This window comes from Phlebotomus argentipes, unplaced genomic scaffold (genome assembly GCF_947086385.1).
Source record: "Phlebotomus argentipes unplaced genomic scaffold, Phlebotomus argentipes genome assembly contig_15, whole genome shotgun sequence".
Classification (NCBI taxonomy): Eukaryota; Metazoa; Arthropoda; class Insecta; order Diptera; family Psychodidae; genus Phlebotomus; species Phlebotomus argentipes.
Genome location: NW_026776181.1, coordinates 10029630 through 10053349, shown reverse-complemented (window position 1 = coordinate 10053349; position 23720 = coordinate 10029630). Strand labels below are relative to the sequence as shown.

General features: G+C 39.1%; 2 protein-coding genes across 6 annotated transcripts; one reads left to right on the top strand and one right to left on the bottom strand.

The window, feature by feature from the left end:
* Positions 1-101: 101 nt before the first annotated feature.
* Positions 102-7349, top strand: LOC132262957 (alpha-1,3-mannosyl-glycoprotein 4-beta-N-acetylglucosaminyltransferase A). Of its 4 annotated transcripts, none has more exons than XM_059762473.1 (7): positions 102-287; positions 3376-3499; positions 3707-4698; positions 4829-5130; positions 5195-5453; positions 5515-5575; positions 6358-7349. In XM_059762473.1, the coding sequence occupies exons 2-6, from the start codon at positions 3397-3399 to the stop codon at positions 5569-5571; spliced, it is 1713 nt and encodes a 570-aa protein (XP_059618456.1). In that variant the 5' UTR covers positions 102-287; positions 3376-3396; the 3' UTR covers positions 5572-5575; positions 6358-7349. The 4 variants fall into 4 exon arrangements, with proteins under 4 accessions (XP_059618456.1, XP_059618454.1, XP_059618455.1 ...); XM_059762471.1 differs by lacking the exon at positions 102-287 and adding an exon at positions 1687-2635; XM_059762474.1 differs by lacking the exon at positions 102-287 and adding an exon at positions 2341-2448.
* Positions 7350-7355: 6 nt separating this feature from the next.
* On the bottom strand, positions 7356-23543 carry LOC132262953 (solute carrier family 41 member 1-like). 2 transcript variants are annotated; one of them, XM_059762465.1, is made up of 9 exons: positions 23402-23543; positions 14352-14899; positions 13040-13308; positions 11094-11418; positions 9934-10080; positions 9727-9874; positions 9443-9648; positions 9233-9381; positions 7356-9142 (listed from the first exon to the last, which is right to left on the bottom strand). In XM_059762465.1, exons 2-9 carry the CDS (start codon positions 14506-14508, stop codon positions 8900-8902), a joined length of 1644 nt encoding a protein of 547 aa, XP_059618448.1. In that variant the 5' UTR covers positions 14509-14899; positions 23402-23543; the 3' UTR covers positions 7356-8899. The 2 variants fall into 2 exon arrangements, with proteins under 2 accessions (XP_059618448.1, XP_059618449.1); XM_059762466.1 differs by lacking the exons at positions 14352-14899; positions 23402-23543 and adding exons at positions 17749-17809; positions 19197-19220.
* Between the last annotated feature and the right edge of the window lie 177 nt (positions 23544-23720).

Genomic DNA, 23720 nt, shown 5'->3' with positions numbered 1-23720 from the left:
GCCGAGACACCTGACGTCTTCTCGCAGGTGGCGCTGCTGGCGATGCGGAGAATCCCCACCCCGGCCCCATGCAGATGACAGCTGTGTAGAGAGTTTAGTTTGAGGAGAGGTGAATCTCATTTCGCATGAATCGCTTAAGTTAGGGAGTCTGAAGTGTAATTAAAAGTGATTTACCAAATAAAACAAGTACCGTGCAACACCTGGAGCTCTGCGGGAGTGTCTCAGTGCGAATCTGCGGGCAAAACAGTGACCAAATAGCCCACGAAAATGCACCAATTCGACATCAAGTGAGTGCCTTCATCTGGATGGATTTGTTGTTACGTAAAAATGTTTGAGGGAAAATGTTCATGGAAAGAGTGTTGGTCTTTTGTCATCGAACGACGAGAGTGGGTGGGAAAAGTCAAATATCGGAGTTACAGTGTGAAAATGGGCACTTTGACACACATTCCCTCGGATTGGCCATGGGGGTGTGTGCTCAGCCGCCCTGATGGAGGCCTGGGAACCTTCACGAAGCATCAATTTGTCATTTAGAGTAATAACAGAAATTGCCTGTTTATAGACGCACTATTCAGTCAACTCTGAAGTGTGATAAATTACTTGACTCCGCGAGCGCGTTAGGAAAAGCCTTCGGCATTATCCGCGCAATTGTTGGGTCTCCGGGCAGGGCTTAAGCGGAAGCTCAACGGTCCCCTTCGGCCGACCGTGAGGCTCAGGACTAAAAATACACTCGCGCTGCACCTATAAATTCAATGACGGGCTAAAGGGCGACAAATCTGATAAGCATTCGACTCAACAGGGAATAAAAGAGGAAATTTGTCCGCAATCCTCGGCTTATTGCTGATTTTTCACTGTTGAAAGCTGGGCAAAGCATTGAAAAGTTCAGGTACGGTTTAGGAATTCATGACAGCATTCTACAATTGAATTGATTAAAAATTAACAGAATTGAATGGTAAAAAATCAATAAACTGAGACGACTGAGACAAATGCTTTATAAACACGCCATGAGGAATATGCTAATTTTTCACTATTTATTCCTCTAATGATTCTAAGAAGAACAACGTTAATATACTCCATATCCAAGCGAAGAAGTGTCTTGTTTCAAGAACAGCGTCTAATATGATCAACATATTTTAGCGACATGAAATATTTCTTGATGTTTCATTTCATGATAAATACTTCTTCAGTCTGACAAGCAAAAAGTATAACAGAATACAGAATTCTTTGTTAACATTCGTTTAGTATGTCGTAAAATTTTCTTCCATAAGTTGTTTTGAGCGCTTTTTATTGTGTATCTCACGAATATCTTGCGATTCTCTCATCCAATGCTAATGAATTGCTATAAAATGCCCACAGTTTTATGATTTGCAAATTTATCACTTTTTGCATATCGCACAGATTTTCCCAGTGGTATTTTTCTTCCCTAATTGATGAGCCCTTTGTCAGCTTTTTTCTCATTTCAGTCGCTGGAGACATACTTTTATATTCGCTCTCTGGCCTTGCCAACAAATTTTTCACAAAGCCATTGACTTCCTCTTTTATATCCTGTGCAGAAAATGCACGATATTTGCCATGAGAATTTATTTTTCCACAAGAAGAAAACCGTGACTCTGTTGGGAAGCAATAAAAAAAAGTCGAGACACTTGTAATTTTTCCTCTCGGAATATAATAGTTCCCTCAGGCAAATCGATGTTGAATTCGACTTCTCTACTGCGAGGGGAGAGTTAAAATATATCTTGTGGAGATTCTAATTGATTTTATTAATAAAACACCAATTACAGTCAATAAGTGCACTGGAAAAAATAGTGGCGCCGTTGGGAAGCATTAAAAAAGCTGCGACACACAATTATTGACTTTTCTGACTCGGAGTATGTCTGTAGTGCTTTGCAAGATGATGGAGAAATTATCGTTTATTAAGATGTTTGTGTGAAATTGTGACTTTGAGGCCGATATTCTGGTGAATCTGCCAAAAGCTCATCAAATCAGTGTCTTTGCTTTGAACTCCGTGGAGGTTTTCCACGCATAATTGCGTGCCTTTAACTATCCTGGCAATCACGGTCTGAGAAAATTGTCTCTGCACTTGCTGTGTCTGCGCCTTGCGAGCCTTTTTATTGGTGGTCGATTATTCTCTATTTTCCGCTCGTCTCTTCGTTCCCGATGAAACACAAACACAGAGTCGGCAGAAGCCTTAAAAAGTTGAATGGCAAGAGGCGTAATTTTATATTCCATGCACTCTGAACGGAGTTCACGAGGCAGACAGAAACTCATTTTCGCAAAATCCGTGCAATTTATCTCACCATTTATTGATTGCTCATGTTGTGAAGTGCACAGGCTTATCAAGTGCAGAAGTTGTGCAAATTCCCTCCGCAATTGCTTAATCTTTCAGTGCGTTTTGCAACTCTGTTATCAGCGGTCTGCATTTTGCAGTGCAGCGCTGAGTGTAAATCGAAAGTGAATATTATTTATTGCACACTGGGAAAGTAAAGTCTAATAGTGTAATTCGCTGAAAGGCGAGATAAATCATTAAAAAAGTGATTTTAATTCTCTGAGTGGGTCAATTAAATGCAACATTTGGAAGCTGTTGGAAGGAAAACCATAAGCGCGATTAATTACAATTACGAGTGAAGTCATGTTTAAGGTTTCATTCAGGCTTCTAAATGCTAATTAAGTGATATTGAACAATATTTCGAGCAGATTCTATTGTTATGATTGTGTCTGTATATGAAATTTCCATTGAATAAAAAAAAATGTATGAGATTCCATGCATAGGTTTAAACTTTTCCTGGGGATTTTGCCATTTGACTTGCATATAAAAGAAATTATTTATCTAGCAATTAAAGGAATTCAGTTAATAGCTTATGAGTTTTTTTCTTCACACGTTTCAAATTGAATTAAAAGAAAAATTACGTCAATGGAAATCTGTGGCTTGAATCAATTAAATAATTCCAAGCTTAATGCATTTTCAAGTGGTCATTTCCCTCGATTCTTTTTTTTCTGCCTGACCCAAAGTAAATGGCCTAAATTCACAGTTGAATACTTTAAAATGAGCATGAAACGGCAAAGAGGATAGAATGTAAATATTTTAGTAGAACTTTCAAGTTGTGAAAATGCTTCTGTCTTTTACATTCCAATATAATTAATGGGTATAAATTACATTTCCTGCTGAAGCTTTCGGGGAATAAGAACGATTGGTATAAAATTACATTTCGATGTAATTAGGACACAATTTCTTTAATGTAGCGAAAAATTGTTGTTTTAATTCAATTATTTTCCATCCACTGGCAATTAAGAGGCAAGGTGTTTCAGCGATACACGTATTCGCAATTAAATAAGCTGTACGCTGATGGTGTAGCATCAATCTTTCTTTCTTCCGTGCAGACGAAGATAAAGAGAAGGAAGATGGGACTGGCAGGACCTCCTCTGAGGCGACGTGGCTACTATTTCCTCTTCGTCATCGTCGTCCTAGTGCCGCTGACAATACTGTTTCTCATCATTGGACCAGGTGAGAGATCATGCTCTTGTCGTGCTTCTTTTCATGAATGGAAAGGCACATTCAATGACCTTTACCATTGCGAAGTATCGATGCATTTTAATGAAGTGAGGGCATTCGAGTGTTGTATGCAAATCATTGGCATGACTTTGGCTTCAATTGGGTGTTAATTGCATTGGAGGTGTTTTGCAAGCATATTATTTTCAACTCTCTTGGCAGATCTCTCGGCGGAACAGACGCTGTCTCAGCGCGTGGCGGAGTTCCAGATTCGACTGCAGTACCTGGAGTCGATGTACAGGGCGAGGCAGGAGGATGTGGCGATCCTGTCTCAGTATCTGGGCATGTCCAATGCCGCGAGTGGAGTTGGCGGAAGTGGAGGAGTGTCTGACAATGCAAATATCACTCTCAACGGTGCCATTCTGGATGCGCTGAGCCCAGAGGCGAGGGCTATTCTAAGGAATATGACTTCTGCCTCGAGATTTCCATCGACTCTCCGAATGCCAACAGCTTTCCACTTCCTGCCACACCTTCTGGACGATCCAACATCACTGAGGCCGGCTTTCCTCATGTCCAAGGGTCGCCAGAGTGTCTCTGTGGTGTTGGGCATTCCCACCGTGAAGCGAGAGAAGCAATCCTATCTCCTTGGTACACTCCACAATCTCATAACCAATATGAACGAGGAGGAGCGCAACGATACGATGATTCTCGTATTCATCGGCGAGACTGACATTGATTATGTGCAGTTGGTGGCGAAGCAGATCGAAGTGAGGTTCGGGAGCCATGTCGAAAGTGGCCTAATCGAAGTGTTCTCCCCGCCGGCGGCCTATTATCCCAATCTGGATACTCTCAGGCAGACTCTCAACGATCCTCCAGAGCGAGTGAAGTGGCGTTCGAAGCAGAATCTCGACTTTGGCTTTCTCATGACGTACGCTCAGCTCAAGGGAACATTTTATGTACAGCTGGAGGATGATATTCTGGCCAAGCGTGGCTTCATCACGACCATGAAGAATTTTGCATTGGAGAAAAGTGTACGGAAGGATCCGTGGTTTGTGCTTGATTTTTGTCAACTCGGCTTCATTGGGAAACTCTTCAAATCTGCTGAATTGCCATGGGTTATCACCTTCATCCAGATGTTCTACAATGATAAGCCCGTGGATTGGCTGTTGGAGCACTTAATTTACACAAAGATTTGCAACTGGGAGAAAGATATGGTATGTCGAAGATGATAAAACTTATCTTTATATGGCTTTATATGCTGGGATTTCTTGTGTGTTTATACAAATAGCGTAGAATTGTTTCTAATCCCTTGATAACAGTTTATTTCTCTCATTTCTTTTCCAGAAACACTGCAAACAAGAGAAGGCCAAGCTTTGGATTCACTACAAACCGTCGCTGTTCCAGCACATCGGCACCACATCGTCGCTGAAAGGAAAAGTGCAGAAGCTGAAGGACAAGCAGTTCGGGAAGATTCCAACTTTCTATTCGCACACCAATCCAAAGGCTCAAGTCAGAAGTGCCATAGTTGCATACAAGACCCACACGCTTCAGCGGGCTTACGATGGCGAGACCTTCTTCTGGGGCTTGCTGCCACAGCCCGGCGACTTGGTGGAGTTTATCTTCCCTCGGCCAGTTGCGCTACGAAAGTGAGTATGAGTTGGATATCAGCTGAAGCCCACACTCTCCTTCCTTACTCCATTTTGCATGCAGATATCTCTTCCGGAGCGGAAACACGGAGCATCCGTCGGATAAGTTCTACAACACCACGATTGAAATATTGCCTGCCGGACTGGACGAGGCGTCGCCCATTTGGAGTACGTACAACACTACCACGGATGGATTCCTGATTGTGGGGAGTTTCAGCAGTTTCGGCATCGCTGAGGGCATTCTCGAGCCCAAGATTGGGAGAGTGAAGGAGATTCGACTCCACGTTCACAGCGACAGTGAAAATTGGGCCATCCTCAGTGAGGTGAGTGCGCGTGTGTTTATTTTACCAACAGTTTTCCCTGTTTGCTGATACATTTTCCTAGGAGTTTCACGTTACACGGGTGTATTTTCACTATCAATGCGATTGGAGGTCTATTTGAGTTGGTAATTGGAAAATTGGGTGTGCTAATTGTGTGTTAATTTGTGAAGTTAACTTTATGAATGAGCTTGACTGACTTCTTGTTTGCCTGCGGAAGCACTTATTTTTCCATTTTATGGAGATGATTCATACGGAAAAAGATGAGCAATTGTGACAAAAGGTGTGCTAACGAATTAATTTTTGGTTCATGTGTTTCTTGTTCATGTTTTCATATGCAATGAACGCATGAATTAGAAATGAGTAGTACTTTTGTATCGCATTCGCAGCTATAAATAAAATAAATCCGAATGTAATTATCCTAGTTTTATCCTATAAATACACATGTAATGACACTCTTCGCGTTGGCGCTAATTTGGACAAATTGCTGGATTAAGTGTAGAATGAAATGTGAATGAAACAAAATGTATTTTTCCATCGCTTTTCGATTCATGACTATCCACTCAATTAATTGTTTGCATTAATTGACATGAAGTGCTTGAAATTCCAACCTTAATCAATTCGCTCCTCTCAGGAGTGCATTTTTTCCATTATTTCTCAAATGTGCATAACTGGGTCAATTGTTCGGTCAGCATTTAAAGTCTCTCACTCTTGTTCGTCCGTGCTGTGCATAATGCGATTATGCGGATTATGCTTAAATCTGTGAAATGTAACACTCCGTGTTTTTTATAAAGTAAATACTATAATGTAAAATTGCCTCATGGCTTTTTGCATGCGCATCGAAGGCTGGGTGTCACATTTCTGTGCAATTGAGATGATTAAAGTTGTGTGTTTTGTTATTGTCTTGCAGATTCATCTCGAGGAGAGCAGTTCAAGATGACCTAAAATCAAAAGTGCGAATTTATGGCAAACATTGCAGAAGAATTTTTCTCTGCATAAGGTTACGAACCCTTAAGATTTTCCCAAAATGAAAGGCTTCTTAGTGGCATTATTGATTTTAGTAAGAGAGAGAGAGAAAGGAAGAAGAAAAGGAAATAATAATACTATATGAAAAATAACCTATGATTGCAACTGTGATAACAAATATATTTACGATGTAATAATCGATAGAAAAAACCCTCTAATTAACCTAGTCTCATGTGTAGGAGGAAATTCAATGAATATGTTGTATTATTTTTGGCTCCATGCACACAAAAGTGTCACGTGGAAATCTCAATTCAGGATCATGTATTTATGATATTAGCATTTTACTTGTGTAACGATATTATCTGTATAATGAACATTTCTTAGCAGCAAGGAAATTGATGTCCATTCGTAAAATTATATGAACAACGTTGTAAAAGTCTTGTTCACTGATAAAAGGATAGATCAACGACCACTATATAGAACGAATATTGGTCACAATTGCATTAGTGTGAGAAGGAATATTTACTAAATGTTTTAAATAGATATTTTTGCAACAGCAATAAAAAGCTAATTGTGTAGTTATATCGAGCATTTTATCAATGCATTAAGAAACATTGTGTAATGTACTAAACAAAAAAAATGCTTAACGGAGAGTCTCAGATGTGAATTTCCCCTTATGAAGTATTGAGAAAGTAAGGAAATTGCAGAATTCAATGCATTACAGTCAAAGTCAAGTATTTTGTAATTAATTATATACAAAAGAAAAACCAAACAGCTACATATTTAATGTGTCAAGTAATTTCTGTAGTGATATTGTTTAGATGTATTTCAGTGAGTGCGAAACGGGATGATGTAAGAATGATTGTGATTTGTCCAAACACAACCAAAAGGCAGATTTGAAGGAATGAATTAAATTGAGAAATTGTAAAAGTGAAAGACGTGTTTTTCTCTAATATTTATTTCTTTATTTCTCTCATGTAAAAGAAAATGCAACAACAGTGTTGGAGATTCTGACCAGCGATTCTCTCACATTTTTACCTAATCCTTAATTTTATCCCTTCTCTCTGGTATTTTCTACAGTGTCGTGCTGAGAAATTTATTGTGAGAAATTTGTGAAAAGAACAAGATAAGACACAGCAAATGAGTTTGTTTAAAGCATCCATCCTCAGTTTACATCTTTTGACCTTTCCTTGCAATTTTTTTTTACACGAGGTATCACAAAATATGTTACTCCATTTGTTTTTCATCTTACAAACGCTCCTAAATAACCTCTCTGCGTATTTCCTATTAACTTTATTCACTCGATTGTTCCACAGACATTTTCAATTGGCTTGCCATTTAGTCGATTTTTCCTCTTCTTTGTTATTGTCATCAAATTGATCACAAATTCAGGAAATAATTGAGTCAATTCACTGGTAAAGAGGCGCTTGGAAATTCGATTGAAAAAGCTGCTAAATTCTTAGGTCGATACAGTTGCTTTTTCCACTGTGCAATTTCCAAGTACAAACAATTCACATTGATGAAGCAATAAATGCGCCAAACCGAGGAGCGAAAATTATCATCTAACATTCAATAAGGACATGGTCGAACCTTCAAAGGGTTTTCTCACAATCACAACAACATTTGTGATTACTACAACTACTCCTTGGACATCTCTGGACATTTGGGTCCAAGAGGAAACTCTTTGGGAAATCTCTACGGTTGTTAAATACTTTAGTTTTCACACTGAGGTACTCTTGAGAAGTGACTTGGAACATTATTTTCTCTCTCTGAGCCTTGGGATTTCGTCTGTCCCGTGAGCAAAGCTCAGCTTTTACCTGTACATCCATTCTGAAACAATGTTTTGGCCTAAGACCAAGTTTAAATCATATATCACTTCGAAGACAGATTTCACAGGAGGTGAAAAAAAATGAAAGAGGAAAAATGTGAATGGATAAATTAAATGAAGACAATTTTATTCGAGAAATTTACAATTCAATTGCTTAGGGAAAGTCAATTTGAAGGTCCATCAAATCTGTTTTCGAAGTCGCATGGGCTTGTGAAGCTCACGCATTGCTGAAGCTTTCTATCTGCCGTTATAAACTCAAAAGTTCCTCAAAAGATTCCTAAGTTTGGTGGCTAAATTCGAAGTTGCAATTAAAAGGTGTTGCCAAGCACAATATTCTATACAATTGACTAAAACGGAGAGGACACACGGAAAAAAGAATAGTGAAAAAACATAAATTAAATTACTTTGTATTATGTATAACATCAATGGGCTTCTAACTTTGTATCTAAAAGATTCCAGAATTACACTAGCAGTTTATCGCTCTTCATTTCCTCCCACGCAATAAATTCAATCCTCTCGCAGGTTCATTTGTCTTAGCTAGCTTTCTTGTTCTTCATGAGAGAGGACTAAAATACTATAGAGTTGGTAACAAATTAAATGAATTGATCAACACACATTTACACAAGGCTACACTTTAAACTGTTGTTCTGTCTTGCCCTCAGTACGGCCCGAAGATGTCAGAGCTGTGCTGGGAGTCGGCCGTGGGCGGTCCGATGGCCTCCTGGCCCTCACCGTAGTCGTGGCCGATGGTGGTGAGGAAGAAGAAGGCGATAAGTAGGAGACTAGAGCCAAGCAAATCACCGAGAGCTGTCAAGTAGGGAATGGCCGAGTTGTCTGGGTCAATCTTCCACTTCCACATGGCGTGGATGATGATGTGGGCGATGTACAGCAGGGACATTATCTGCAATTCAAAGTACAGAGTTTTCAGAAACGGGTTAATTGATATCAAGCAAAATTTAAGAATGATTTCCATTAATACTTGGATACTCACTTGAATCAAACTGACTGTCAGGTAAGAGGCTACAAACGGAACTCCTATGGTTGACGACGACATGTGAATGTAGTCAGCAACAAAAATGAATAGCACTTGTCCAGGAATTGACATCAGGATGAGAATTCTCGCTGATTTGGCATAAGGAACTGCAAGAGAAAAATTAAGAATCAAAAGAGTTGCACAACGTTAGGACATTCCGAAGCTCACCTCCATTGAATAGTGCCCTCCAGGGTAGCTCGAAGATGTTCGCATGTGGCGGAATGATGCCGAGAATGGAGCTCTGGTGAAGCATCGTTGATATCTTTGAGGCTTGCACCGATACAAGGTTGCCACCAATTCCATTTATAATGGGCTGGAACACGACGAAACCATCGTAAACACCGACAGCGGCATCGAGGACCAGACCGCCGAGTCTGTGGGGCGAGAAAAGAGGCATTGTGTGAATTGCTTCGAGTGGCAAACAGGGAATGAAACTATGCTATGATACTGACCCACTGATAAAGAGGGCTGATAGGACAGGCACCCAGCCAGTTGACAGCACAGGTCTCGTATACTTGTTGCGAAATACAAGATAAATCCAGAAAGGCAGCAGGATAAAGTATCCGGCCACCACGACGAAAGTCACCCAAATGTGAGTTTCTGCCAGAAAGAAATAATTATTCAGCGAAAGTCATAGCGTTAAACTCAGTGATCCTTACCTAAGTTCTCAAAAAGCAAAGATGCAATAAAAGATAATAGACTGATTGAGACTACATCTCCAATGGACGCCGCCAGCGGAGTGGCCAAATTGTCCGGATTCATTCTAAATCTACTAGATAGTAATATCACAGCCACTAATACGAAGTCTGCAAAGAGAAAAACAAAATATTCTTGCATTAAATTGTAATTTTTTCGCCCCTTCTTGCGTCACAGTCACAATTTCCATGTTCCTCAGTGGAAATGTTATTATATCTATTCTCGCGAGCCCAATTGCCAACCGTAAAATTGATCTCCGCAGAGGGTATTTCAACTTACTTAAGCACGGCGAATGTGATTGCTCAAACACACAAGTGATTTTATTCGCACTTTTTGCGAAATCCCTTCCAGAGAGACACATTCTTGAAATATCACAAAACCTCTCTGGCACATGCAAAGTTCCTGAGAATGATGTAAATCACATGAGACATATTGCGAAATGGACTTCCCACGAATCTCGCAGCTTTTCATCACTGCCAAAGCTCACGCACAAGGAGCGATCTCACTCGAAGGCATTGAAATTGATGTTATTTATGCATCAATGACTATGTCAATAGGCATAAGATAAGAAACATATCAAATCATAAAGTCGCACTCTTGCCTGGAGTGGCTTTTCTGTGTCGATGTGACGGTTTTTCCGACCGTGACTATTGTCTATTTCCACGTCACAGCAATTCAATAATAAAAGAGCGTGGAGTTTTTTGATACATTGCAATTAAGCCACATGATGCCTCCAAGGGTGTAATCAGTGCACGGAATCGGTCATTTTCCACTTCCTAATAGCAATCTCATGTGCAAATGATAAGAAAGGTACTCCACGACGCTGTGTACCCGCAAATGGCAATTCCCTGTCCACATATGGCGCGCACTTTGAGCGTCGATTTTTCCCACTTTCTGATAATATAGCCATTATGATTACTCCTTATTCGCTCTGTTGCATCTGTTTGCAAACCCTCAATATTCTCTCATGCCTCTGTCTAGTGTGAATCCTTGAAGCTCTCAACACAATACAAGATAAAGATTCAATTGAGCTCCAGACAAAATATTCACCGAGTCATTGAGGTTGTCTATTCACACGGAAACAGGGAAGAATCAATTGAGTTGCGATAATGTGAAAATTTACCTAAAACAAAGCACGATGATGTCGCTGTAAACATACTGGAGGCAATCAGGAGCATAGCGTGATCAAATTCGAAGTTCCCATTCATAGCAGCACCCACGATGATGGCAAAAACTGCCACAATGAAGGCCGCCACTGTCGCTTGCACCTGAACCAGAGCGATATTCCCAATCACCATTTGTACAATCTCTCGTGCGGAGTTCATATTGCCAAGATTTGCTTGTGTCGACAGCCGAGAAGCCAGGCACATGTCTAGATTTCCCTTGAGGCCAAGCAGAGCCGGTACCAGGATGAACAACTCCGAAATGTGGATGAAGACCTTCCAATGCTGCATTTTTAAATAGAACAGAAACATACATGTATTACCATAACATAAAACATAACATTGCAAAACAGAAAATCGCCACGACGGTCAATGTACCGCTAAGCGGCAATGGGCGATTCATTTCAATATAGATAAATTTTATCAGGTGAATATTCAAAAGCCTGCTCAAATGCCTCTAATTGTAATTCCGTACACGATAAGGGCTTTGTTCCGTCAAAACAAAAAGCTCATGTACGATTAAAGTGTGGAGCTCAACATTTTCATTTATGCTACCAAAAAGCTTTCTATGAGCTTTATGAAATCAACCTTCAAGGGTATTGATTTCAAGGGGAATCATTATGAAAAAATGCTGTAATGTTGCAACAAATTGAACAAAAATTTGAGCACCTTCTGACTACTATGGAGTTGTACTCGAAAAGAAAAAGCTCTAATTGTATTACAAAGTTGAAAACCACCTCAATTTAACAGTTTTGTATCTAGAAATAAAACATGCATCTAGATCAAGATGTAGATTCAAATAGTCACACTTAAATCATCAATTATTATTCCAAGAAACATTACATATACTGGAATTTGACCCAGTATTTCAAGAAAATTGAATGTTGTGAGATGGTTTGTTAGGTATTTCATAAACTAGCTAAACTAGAGTATCAATTTATCTACATATAGAGCAATATCTCAATATCTTAAAATATTCCTACACAACATCTTGATTGTGAACACATTCTAACATATGTTTGACGTAGCTTTCATGCTCGTCATTTCATTTATTCCAAGCGTGAGACTTTTTACACTATATATATATACATATGTATGCATAATAGGCCTAATATGGACTGAGATTTTCAACAATCACCATATTTTATTGATACCATCACAAGAATTCCAATCATTCACGCACAAATGCCTGACGATATGTGACCTTAATCTCCCAAGCACTTTAAAATTCTTCACTGTCGACGTGCGTGGTCAATTGACGGAAAATGTCTATATTTGAAGTGCCCACTGTTTTACGATCTCCTTGAATATATACTTCTGGGAAGTGCTCAAAGAGACTTTCATTCATGGGCAGAGTGGCAGAGTGTCTAAGAAATTAATAAATCGCGTCACATGATTTTTTTTTGTCTTATGAACTCAAATTCTGGGATGAATTGTGATCAAAATTCTCATGGAGGAAGTAATTTTTGCCATTGATAAGACCCCAAACAATGAATGTGGTTATTTCGCAATTATTTCAGACAGCAAGATGGTGATTATCGATGTGAGTTGACAATATTATGGTTCATGAAGCAGACATGATAAAAAGTTTTCACCGAAAAACACTCCGTTATTATGGATAACACGCTTTTTACCCCCTCATTTTCACCGTCATCTCTTTGTTGTGCCAAAAAAATGTCTCAATTTGTTAAACAAGCTATCAAATGGGAGGTCAAAAAGTGTTTTGTATAGTTTCTGGTATAGAGAGGCATCACATTTCTATGGAAGACACTTCTTGTTGTGTGCATTCAAATAGCGTCACGCCAGGGGTTATTGGCGTTTTTCGAGGCAATTTATAATGAAATTATCTCAATTTATCTCTCAATTTGGCTGATAACAATGTAAAGTGAATTTGTAGAGTTCTCACCTCAACACGTCCCAAAATGATTCCAGCACCAATCGTCCCAATCCCGGCAATCAGGAAGGGGATGGACACTTGCAGAGTCGTTTGCCACCATTCCTCCGTTCTGTAGGGCAGATCGTCCTTCCTCGTTAGCTTCTCATCGCCATCGCCACCGCCGCCGCCCGGCTCTAGTCCTCGATCCGGCTCCGAAGATGCCACGGACGTCGTGGTGATTGAGCTTAGGGAGCCTGTCGTGGAAGCTGGCAGCACCGACAGTCTGTCATTATCATTTTCTGCAAGAGCAACGCCATTTCCCAAGGAAAGACACACCATGTGAAAAACGGAGGGAAATTATTAATAAAGCTGCTGAATCACGCTTCCTTCAGTCTCGCAAACGCCAAATACAGCCTCAAAACTCTAATAAAGCCAGTCAAAACATTTCATGAATGATTTACTGAATATAGACGTATTTGATTTAAAGAGAGACGCATGAAATTGCAGTGCTCATGCATAGCAATAACATCAATTAATTCAAGTGTTATTGCATGTAATTTAAATAATTCAATGAAGTTGAGTATTGTATATTTTAATATCCATATCAACATTGCACTATTTATTGGAATATGGGAAGCAAAGATTCAGTCAATCAGCCAAAATATCCGGGTCATGATATACATTTTTTTGGGGGGTCCTGAGACAAATAAATCCAGACGTCTTGCTGAGTGATTAGAGAAGCTGAATTTCTGAATGGAGATCAATAAATTTTCCACCCGTGCAGCATTTAACACACATACAATCACCAAGTTGTACATTTTCATGGTCAAGTTTATTTGTGAAATGATTGTAATGTTGCTCTCAAATCTTATATTGAGCAAAAACTAGCTTTTCAGCATTACGCATGATCAGAGGCAAAGTGATTTCCTTTAAAAATGACATCGTATGATGGCACAGTGATGACCACATAAATGATATGCACACAGAATAATTTTCTTCCCATGAAACGTCGAGAAGCAGTAAAGAAATTAAACGATGCAATTGCAGGCAATTAATTATGAAACAATGTGACGAGTGTTTGTGATAATTGTGCTCGTCAAAATTGGCTAAATTGGAGAAAAACGACGGGACAAATTGATAAAACACTTTTCCCTCATGAGAGAAAAACCACTAAAGAGAGAATTCAGATCTCCACTATTTTATATCTTTAAAAGTGAAATTGTATACATTTTTTTTTGAGAAACAGTGAAAGAGAACAGAAAAGAAAATATTCACAAAGAAAATCAAGGTATTTTATCATTGTTTGCGATGTTTTCACTACACTGGCAACCGAAAGACTCACCATGTCCAAAAATTGTAAATGGTCTGTAATTATCAGCTGGAGTGTAGTGGCCATTAATTCCTTTACGATCAAACAGAGCATCGCTGAACAGATCAGCGATCTCTCTGCTGCCGTTCTTCTTTGCAATATCATTATTATTCTCCGGCGAATTGGACATTTTCCCTCCTTATTTTTAGCCGTGTTGTGTGTATTACAAAAATTATTGTTATTAATCATTAAATTATTTACATGCACTCTAACAATTTTTGGCTTTTAAAAAATCTTTTCAATTTATTTATATATTAATATTTTATGCTCTTATCTATTTAGGGTATATTTTAATAAACTATGCGCGATGCTTTTTTTTAATCGAGTGCACTCGATCACATTAAAAGTATTTCCTCCACTTCAGCCCATTGAGGATTCAGTATATTTGATACTACGAACACAGAAACAATGAGCTTTTCCACTTTGGCTCTCCTTCCAATGCTTTTTTGCGCTTGTTTTTCTTGTCAGCTGCTCAATTACATATTCGCGATTTTAATCTATGTTGGAGTGAATTCTCTTCCCTGCCAGAGAGAAAATTGAAACCATTTCAGTGTCTTTGCCACAAAAGTCTTCTTTCCGCAAAAACACACACACTATAGATTTTCTTTTCCTCTTTATCTTTTCCAAAAACTGTATTAATCACTGTTTTTCTTTCACCAACTTCTTTGCCAACCAGTAAATTAATTATAACTCTTGAATGCAGTCACGACACTTGAACGCCTTTTTTCGTGGATACACACAGTAATTTAAAAAAAATGAAACTGTAATGTGCTATTTCCCATTCATCAAAGTGAAAGTGTTTGTGTGTTGTACAGAAACTGCTTAAAAGCCCAGTGAGGGTCAACTTTTTATACAGTATAGCCACCAACAGTACCTAATACTACAATGTTGGTTAATTGTACTTTGAAATTCACATATTTCGTGCGATCAATGAAGATTACGACGCGGTTTTCACATAGTATTACAATTTTTTCGCTAAAGGATATTGCTTCAATGCTTTTGATCAGTTTTCACCAACTTCTGACTTCGATATCACTGATTTGTTCAAGGCCTGGAGAAGCACTAGCAATTTTCACTGGGATTCGAAGAATGGTTAAAGTATTTGACCAACAGGAGCACAAACGCACCATTCAAACTTAAACGACCAGGAGAAGCGGCATGACACAACACCTTCCCTCGGAATCAGACAAGCGACTGAACGTCTCAACTCCTTCGCGAATCACCATAAAATGCATAGACCGGTGATCACGCTGCCACTAATGAATGAACACTGAGACGCTTGAATTTCAGTCTGTGGTGTTTATGCCGCCGATACACATTGTTTATTGTTGGGCTACCTTCGTGTGTCTCTCCAAGCTGTATAGTTATGTGTGGGCTCCGCTCAAAAGCGTATTGAAGCGGCCAGGTATCTCTCCATTTCCCCCCGAAGCCCAGAGAGCGAGAGCGTAAAGAGCCGCCCAGATACTACTAAAGGTGATAAGAACAGTCTTGTGCCCGACTCGTGATTCTGCCAATAAACTATATCAAAGGATTTACCAATTTCAGATTCATCCCGCCCAAAATCATTTCCTCGTCTCGACGATCATGCCTGAAAACACCGTTCAATTTTTTTTGGATAATGTGATTTTATATAATGAAGTGAATTGTGTAATTTTTATGCATTAAATTATTTCGTCAAAATCATTAACATTATGCAAGGTCTCGTGGTGAATAACATCGGAATATTTAGCAAAAGGGCCAAAGGTTTCACTTGACCAAGAGATATCTCAAGAAAAATCCAGTTCAAGTCAGAGCTAAGAGGTTCTGAGCAAACAAAGAACATCTTCTTCAGATGAATAAATTGGCAAAGAGGTAGAATTAATGCTGTGGGAAAGCTTATATGTTTACGACCTCTGTTCAATTTAAGCCCCGTCAGAATTATCAGCAAATCTTGAGACTTTAGAGAGCTGACATACTTTAAAGTATTTACCCGAAAGACTTCCAAACTTGCCTTCCCTTATCCTTTCAATCTGTTCCTGACATTGTGCAAAGACGTTTGAATCATGGTATACTGACTTTCTCAATGTCATATGGGGAAAACAGCTCGTAAAAATTCAATAAGCCATTGGGATATTCCTTGTTATAGGAAGACAAATGCATCTATCATAACAGGGTAATATAAAGTGCAAAGTATAATATGCAATCTATACAATAATTGTTACGGGGAATTTTAGACAGTAAAAACATGATAATGTCAAACGTACTCATTGAAATGCAAATGTACAAGATGCTTCTGTTAACCACAAAAACCCTGTCACAATTTATAAATATCTTTTAATTGTCTGTTCAAAGAATACAATTAAGACAATCAGGCAAATCAAATAATTTCATACCTATTTCCATACTTTCTTTCTGAAAAATTCCCCTTTTGCATCCAATGACGTAGTTTATCTTCACATGGTATCAAAGAATAGACAATACGTAGCAATTGAAGATGATAGAAATCCCCTTTTCATGGGACTTTTTGAAAAATCACCGTGCTAATCCTGCACGTGACTGTTATTGCAGAGTAAGAATTAGATTGAACAGATGATTTGAACAGGTGTCTTTCGATTATTATAGTTTTATTGCCGTGCCACAACAAGATACACTTTTTTCTGCCAATGCACCAGTTTTATTTACATTCGAACCAGAGAAATTCCATCATGTCACCCAATAACAGCTAATTGTGTCATCAGACATGATGAATTAACTTTAAACATTGCATTATTCCGTCCTGATGATTCTGCACGGACAATTACTCAGTACAAATATGTTCAAATGCCATCAATATCGGAAGCGTACACAGTTATAGTGCTCTTGTGCTTCTCACAAATTCTCATTAATAATGCATGAGAGCTTATAATTTGGAAGCAACTATTTGAAATTAGATGGAATGGGCTGTTTTGGCGGTTCAAATGAAGGCACAGCTTGTGGAAATCAGCTGATTGACAGAAACATGAGGTTTTTATTAGACGAATACAGAAATTGTTGCTCGATTTTAAAGGTCACTTCCACTTAATCTTATCTACACCCAGCATAGCAATGTATTAGCATTAGATATTCCCTTAAAAGTCGAAGGCTGTTCAGTGAGATAAAAAAGCAATGTGGGAATGTAAATTCCATTTCTATGCTCAAGAGACGAGCAGAGAGACATGGCAAAAAAGACGCTTTTATGTTAGAGTGTCTGATACGATGAATTCCTTGAGGTTAGTTGCTAATGCCCCATGCCAAGAGTGACCCATAATTAAAAGCATCGTGAATTTCTATGGGAATTTATGGTAGACAAGAGAGAAATCACCTCATAGATTAGTTAAATATAAAATGCGGTGATGGAGATAAAAGGTCTTACGTTTCTTCTTTCCTCGTCTGCTTCTCTTTGTTATCTGTGACATACTAACTAAGAGTATGTACTAAAGAGTTTTTGTAGGAGAACAAGAATTAACACTCAATCCAGTGACAAGAGACTACAGAAATTCCGTGCAATCAATTAAACTTTCACACATTACTACTGAACAACACAACTCATCAATTCCTCAACTTATCAACCAAGTTCTGCAGCAACTGAAAATTTATCTCACTACACTTTTTTTGTTGTCCCACCGCGATATCGAGCACGATTGCAAATCTATTTTGAGTTCGTGTGTATCTCATCTCATTCAGGCGCGCTGCCTCGCGACCGTCACAGCAGAACATGAGACAAATTCAAACAAATTCGAATCTAATTGTACATTCGTCGCGTCGAATATAAGATATGCATGTCGCAGAGGTGATATTTCATCCCAAGACAACGGTTCATGTTTTCGCGTTGGCAAATGAAATTAAAAAGGCAAAACATACTTTTGCAGGCAGACGCGGTGGCCTAATTCAAAGAGAAAAATCCCCGTGAAGAGATCCATTTTCGCCTAATATAAATTCCATGAAATTTACCACATCATCTTACTTTATCACAACGGAAAAACAAACGTACCATCAATATGACCTATTTTGTTTTATTGAGCGTTTCACTTGAAATTTCATGAGATTTTGGGGAAATCACCATGACTGATAAATCGCCATAATCCTTAAGGAAGCCCATAAACTTATCCTGCTCAATTTCTTCCACCGTCTTTGCGAACACAAATCTTTTTTCGGACAATTTTTATATTGACCTTCACATGAGAAGACACAGAGTGTATTATATGTGAAAATTATTAATTTAGGTGAAGGCAATTGATGTTTCTTCACCTACAGCAAATTAAACTTATATTGTTGTTGTTTCGTGTGTGATTTTAATTCGGACAAAACTCAGGTGAAATTCATGTTTTCCCATGTTCTAGCAACAACTACATCGATTCATTATCGTGATTAGAGAAATTTCTCAATACAAATACACAAATATTGGCATCATATGAGTGAATTCTGAAGCGTGCACATCTTTCTTCGCAGATGCCATCGATTGGAAGCATGAGATATTTGTAGGAGTTGAGAAATATGACGATCTCGATGACGAAACATTGTCGATCTTGTTGCCACGTAAAAGTGCTAGATTGTGAGCAATCAAAGAGAATAATTCGCAGGTATAATTGATTATGTACAGAAATTCACTCATGATATTCTATTATCGCGCGAAGCTAAATCAACGTCTTTCTGCCAACACACAGCGAAATGTCTTCGCACACGACGCTAAACAAACACACAAGCACATAAAACAGGTAAAAAGTAACATTTGGAAGGGGAATGAATCCCAGAGAGTTTCAACTTATGCTCGACATTCTTGTGATTCTCAGTAATATGTGAAAATGTAATTGATTCCACCACCGAATTCATGATAAAAGTATAGAAATTCTAGTAATCTCTTGTCACTTTTCGAAGGAATACAGATTAAGGGGAAAAAAGATGAAAGAGAAACTTTGTGGTCGACAACAAAGCAAAAGACTGAATCACACGCGGAACATTTGTCCACAAATTCAAAAGCAAGACTGAACCAGCGACTTCCACCTTAGCCAAACGACCGATCCCGAGAGACCCTGTTTGGGAAGAACAATTGTGTGCATTTCTCCGTCTCGGCCTGTATATTTTGTAATACATATAGACAGGGTCTTGTGTGGATGCTTGGCAAAAGAAAATATACAATGTCTCCGGGAGTCAGACTGCCATAAAATGGACTGTCTTATCTTATCTCGCTCCGCTTTACACTCAAATAATTATAATCCATATTTTGATATATACAGAAATATAGAGAGACTTTGTCAAATATGTAAGCTGAGAAAGTGTTCTTGTATAATGTCTTTCCCACTGTTTGGTAAATTCTCTTATCACTGGCATTCAAACTATGGTGAACTTGCTTCAGTACCTTCAGAACTTCGACGGACAATGCCAAGGATCAAAGGTATTTTAGGCTGCTTTTCCGACCTACAGACTTTATAATATTTACCAAATTCACTCCAGCAAAACACAAAACACGTGTTAGTTTGCAGACCATTTTATGACGACATTCCACAGAATGCAAATTAATTTGTGTCAGCTATTCTCCAAATTCGAAAAATTTATATGACTCATGCCAAGAGACATCGCGGTTGTTGACGTCACTTGAATTTTCTGCGCTCTTTTGGACTTCCCAGTAATACGAAAGGAATTCATAAATAATCACAAAGGTACCAAAGTTAAAGAACAAGTTTACAGAAGCAACCTTGACAATCATCCATCTCTGAAAGACATTTTGATATGATTTACACTTTATAAAACGCCTAATGACGATCTCATTTGGGTTTTAATGCAATTAAAATTGTAAGCATGATTCAAAGGTTTAAAAATAGAGCTAAATTAAAACATTGTAAACGTATTTCGTACCAAATTACATAATGAGAAAACATTAAGGGATTCCCAATGAGAAAAGCATAACACAAATTCAAGGAATTAAAGAGCTCCCTAACCGGGAACGACTCTGAGCCTATTCAATTCAAGGCACATAATCGAAAATCAAACGAATAGATCTGTCCCACTTTGCTCTACCCAAAAACGCACCAGATGCAATATGATAAAATCATACAAAATGTCACCCGCAAAAATTACATGATAATTGACAGAGCCAACAAGAAAAGAGTGAGATAATGAAATGGGCCTTGCTGTGTAGAAATGCTGGGGTATCTTTCCACTTGCTGAACCTTAATTAACTTTACACCAAATCAATGTATCCCACTTCAATGTCCACTGCTCATCGCGATTCTTTGATCGTGACTAAAGGTCTCTGTTGACAGCATTTGAAGGAATTTCCGACTCTTTATCATTTGCCTTTGTTATCACGCCGGCCCGAAATAGTTTTGCTGTTGTCAAAACAAGTTATTGGGTTTTCACTCCAGTAAATATTGATCTATTCAAATATTAGAGCTCTTCTTGCGTGGCCTGATGAGATGAAGTTGTGAACTTGATCAATTGCGTCTCTAATCAGTTCGAGCAATAACTTGCGTTGGTTTCTCATTGAAATTCCTGAGACGTGGGAGTTTCTATGATAATGAGTGATTAATTGAGGTGAAGACATCCACCTCAAGTGTATAGAATTATGTCCATGGCCAACCTTCGTCAGCTGTGATAAGGCACGAAGACTTTCTGCATGTGATTCCCGGACGGAACCCTCCCATGAACTCACGTGGCGGACCATGAAAATGCCCTCTTGTCAGATGTTCTTGCATGGGAAGTGGCTCAATGAGGACTTGCGTCATCAGCTCATAAGGAATAAAAGTGCATTAGTTGCAAACTACGGCTATTTTTAGGAGACGCGCGCACTAGAAGAAATTACTCTAATGAGTTCCACGACGTGCCAACTGACCACAATTTATACTTATATTTGAAATTTGCATGAGCAACACATCGCAAAACTGGGCAAAATGCAATTTCCCGCTACGCGAGAATCCCAATGTTTTCCCTAGTTCTTCACCGGTTTTTTTTCCTCATCAGTCCGCCTTTAATGCAATTGAATTTTCGAGCTTAATAGATTTTTTCAGCACAAACAGCGTCGCAAACATACAAAAACAATTAATTGCATGTGCAACAAAAGATATATTGTATTCGCGGGGAAAAAAACACGAGTGATCAGTCACAATGCAAAAAGCATAGTTTTCAATAAGGAAAAATCACCTCAACAATTTATGGACTCTAAATGCAAAAGCACTAAATGGCCGGTAAGTGCTTTTTTCCGAATGGTCATATAACACTTTTTTATGACGCTTCTTTGATGGTTTCTTTCTAATACACGAATAAATTTTCCACTTATCCAGCCAGAAATTAACGACCGGATCGTGTTGTGGCTGAGAAATCGCCACCGTCGAGGGAAATCCATCGCTTTGACAGTGAAAAGCTGCACTGATAGGTTCAAGAAGGTACATATGGTATTTCTATACTATATTGCAATCGATTGTGGACAGAAATAATGAGCATGAAAAATACAAATGGAATTTGCAAATCAATTGGAAATGTCATAATATGCAGTTTGTGCAATTTACCACAACTAATTGCGTGAAATCAGACCATTTATTGATAAAAGTAATTGCTATAATTTCCTCGGAAGGAATTTCCCGACTTCTAGCATCATAACTTTCGGTAGACCAACATTAAATTTTAATATGTTGAGCTTTTTATATCTACTATCTACATGTATTAGTGAAAACTTCTTCACTTCTATCTGGGTCTTTCGTGATGATCTAGAATGCCTAAATTAACCTATTGCATGTTTGGTGGAAAAACGCGAATTTTCTCTTATGTACAGAACTGCACTCCTGGCACGAGCAACTATGTGTGTGTGTGCTTGTCCCTGACCTTGGCCACTGTATTGGAATTGAGCCACGAAATCACCCACTTTTCCCACCCACTCCCGGGTTTTTTCCGCCTAGGCGGCAAAAAGCTCTTCGTCGCAACACTCGCGATGTTACGCAATAGAAGACAATTTTTTCAGGGCATTTTAGAGAGCTTTTGGGAATGACATGGGTCACGAATTGCATTGATTTCTGTGAGCTCCACTTACGCAGTCAACGTGCATTGTGCAATGCCAAGTGCAATACCACATTCACGTTTCAATTATGCACAATTTAAATGAATGTCTGCACATATAGTTACATAAAGTGTACTAATCGTCAAAACAGCGAGTTATTCAGCGAATCAGGGAGTGCATGAGAGAATTCAGTAACACTGCACTTTCTTTAAGTCAGGGAAATGTATTTTTCAGCATTCTCGTCATGTCTCTAGAGGATATACTCAAATGCATTAAACAGATATTAAACACCAACAATTACAGCTAATGTAGACACAAAGGATGCTTCAGAATGATTGTCTTTTCAGGGGTGAGTTTGTGCAAACCTGGGACAGAGAGTCTTGTGAAATTCACTTGGTAGAGACGGATCAATAGTGGCTGTCCTTATGCACAGCGTCTGCTTTGGACGTGTTGCACACGAACTACCCGAGTTCCAATCGAGACACCCCCAAGTCTGGGACTTTCCCACTGATAGTCGGGAGACGAGTGACGACAGTGTTTTTCCCACGGCTTCTCCTATGAGTCTGCGTGGGCGTTCTGCCCTCTTCAGACAACGCGAGAGCCACACCACGCGGACTTTCCTGGCGGTCGAACAATGGAGGGACGCTGCAACCCCAACCCCAGCGGCCCCAGCTATTATAGCGGATTGTGAAATACTCCCTTGGCACATGGAGAGCGCGCAGGTCTCGCATAGTGTCACGGCAATCGATCTGAGCATCTTCACTATGACTGCATTCAAGAAATGTCACTAAAATCTATTTTCTGCTTCTCTCGCACACGAATGCATGTGAAGCGTTATGGTGAAAAAAGAAGAAGCCTCTTCAGAGACTCTCCATCGCGTTTTCATGCGTCAATTCATTCCCACTCGCAGGAAATGCGGTTTCATCCTCTTCCACAGAGAGTGTGTGTGTTTGCAGAGAAATTTGTGGCAAAGATCAACTGAAAAATCCGTATCGATTTTATGCGTTTCGAAACAGCCTATCCCCCGCAAAATCTATACCTCACACTTCATCACAACAAGATCACTATTTGTGTCACGAGCACACCCACTCGACATCCTTCTTCGCCAGCTCGTCTCACCGTGGCAACTGAACTCGCAATGTGACCAGTGGCAACGTCACAGCGACTCAGGAGGGATTTTCTGCCTGTCGTGCACAAAAAACGAGACATTTTGAGAACACGCATGTCTGTTCCAGTGTGGATGTCTCAAATCTCAACAGAAACTCGTTCCGAAAACGGGTTTGCTTTCGCAACATGCCATTTCCCCTCAAAAAAGCCAGACGCGGCATGACAAATCCCTAAAATTCCCTGCGCCGCAC

Bases quoted from the DNA above. Each gene is read 5' to 3' on its own strand.
- LOC132262957 (XM_059762471.1), top strand. The intron at 3,500-3,706 runs GTGAGAGATCAT...CTCTCTTGGCAG, and splicing joins GTTTCTCATCATTGGACCAG to ATCTCTCGGCGGAACAGACG. The intron at 4,699-4,828 runs GTATGTCGAAGA...TTTCTTTTCCAG, and splicing joins GCAACTGGGAGAAAGATATG to AAACACTGCAAACAAGAGAA.
- LOC132262953 (XM_059762465.1), bottom strand. From the start codon at position 14,508: ATGTCCAATTCGCCGGAGAATAATAATGATATTGCAAAGAAGAACGGC. The intron at 13,309-14,351 runs GTGAGTCTTTCG...TTGCTCTTGCAG, and splicing joins ATTTACAATTTTTGGACATG to AAAATGATAATGACAGACTG. The intron at 9,649-9,726 runs GTCAGTATCATA...CTCGCCCCACAG, and splicing joins TCAGCCCTCTTTATCAGTGG to ACTCGGCGGTCTGGTCCTCG.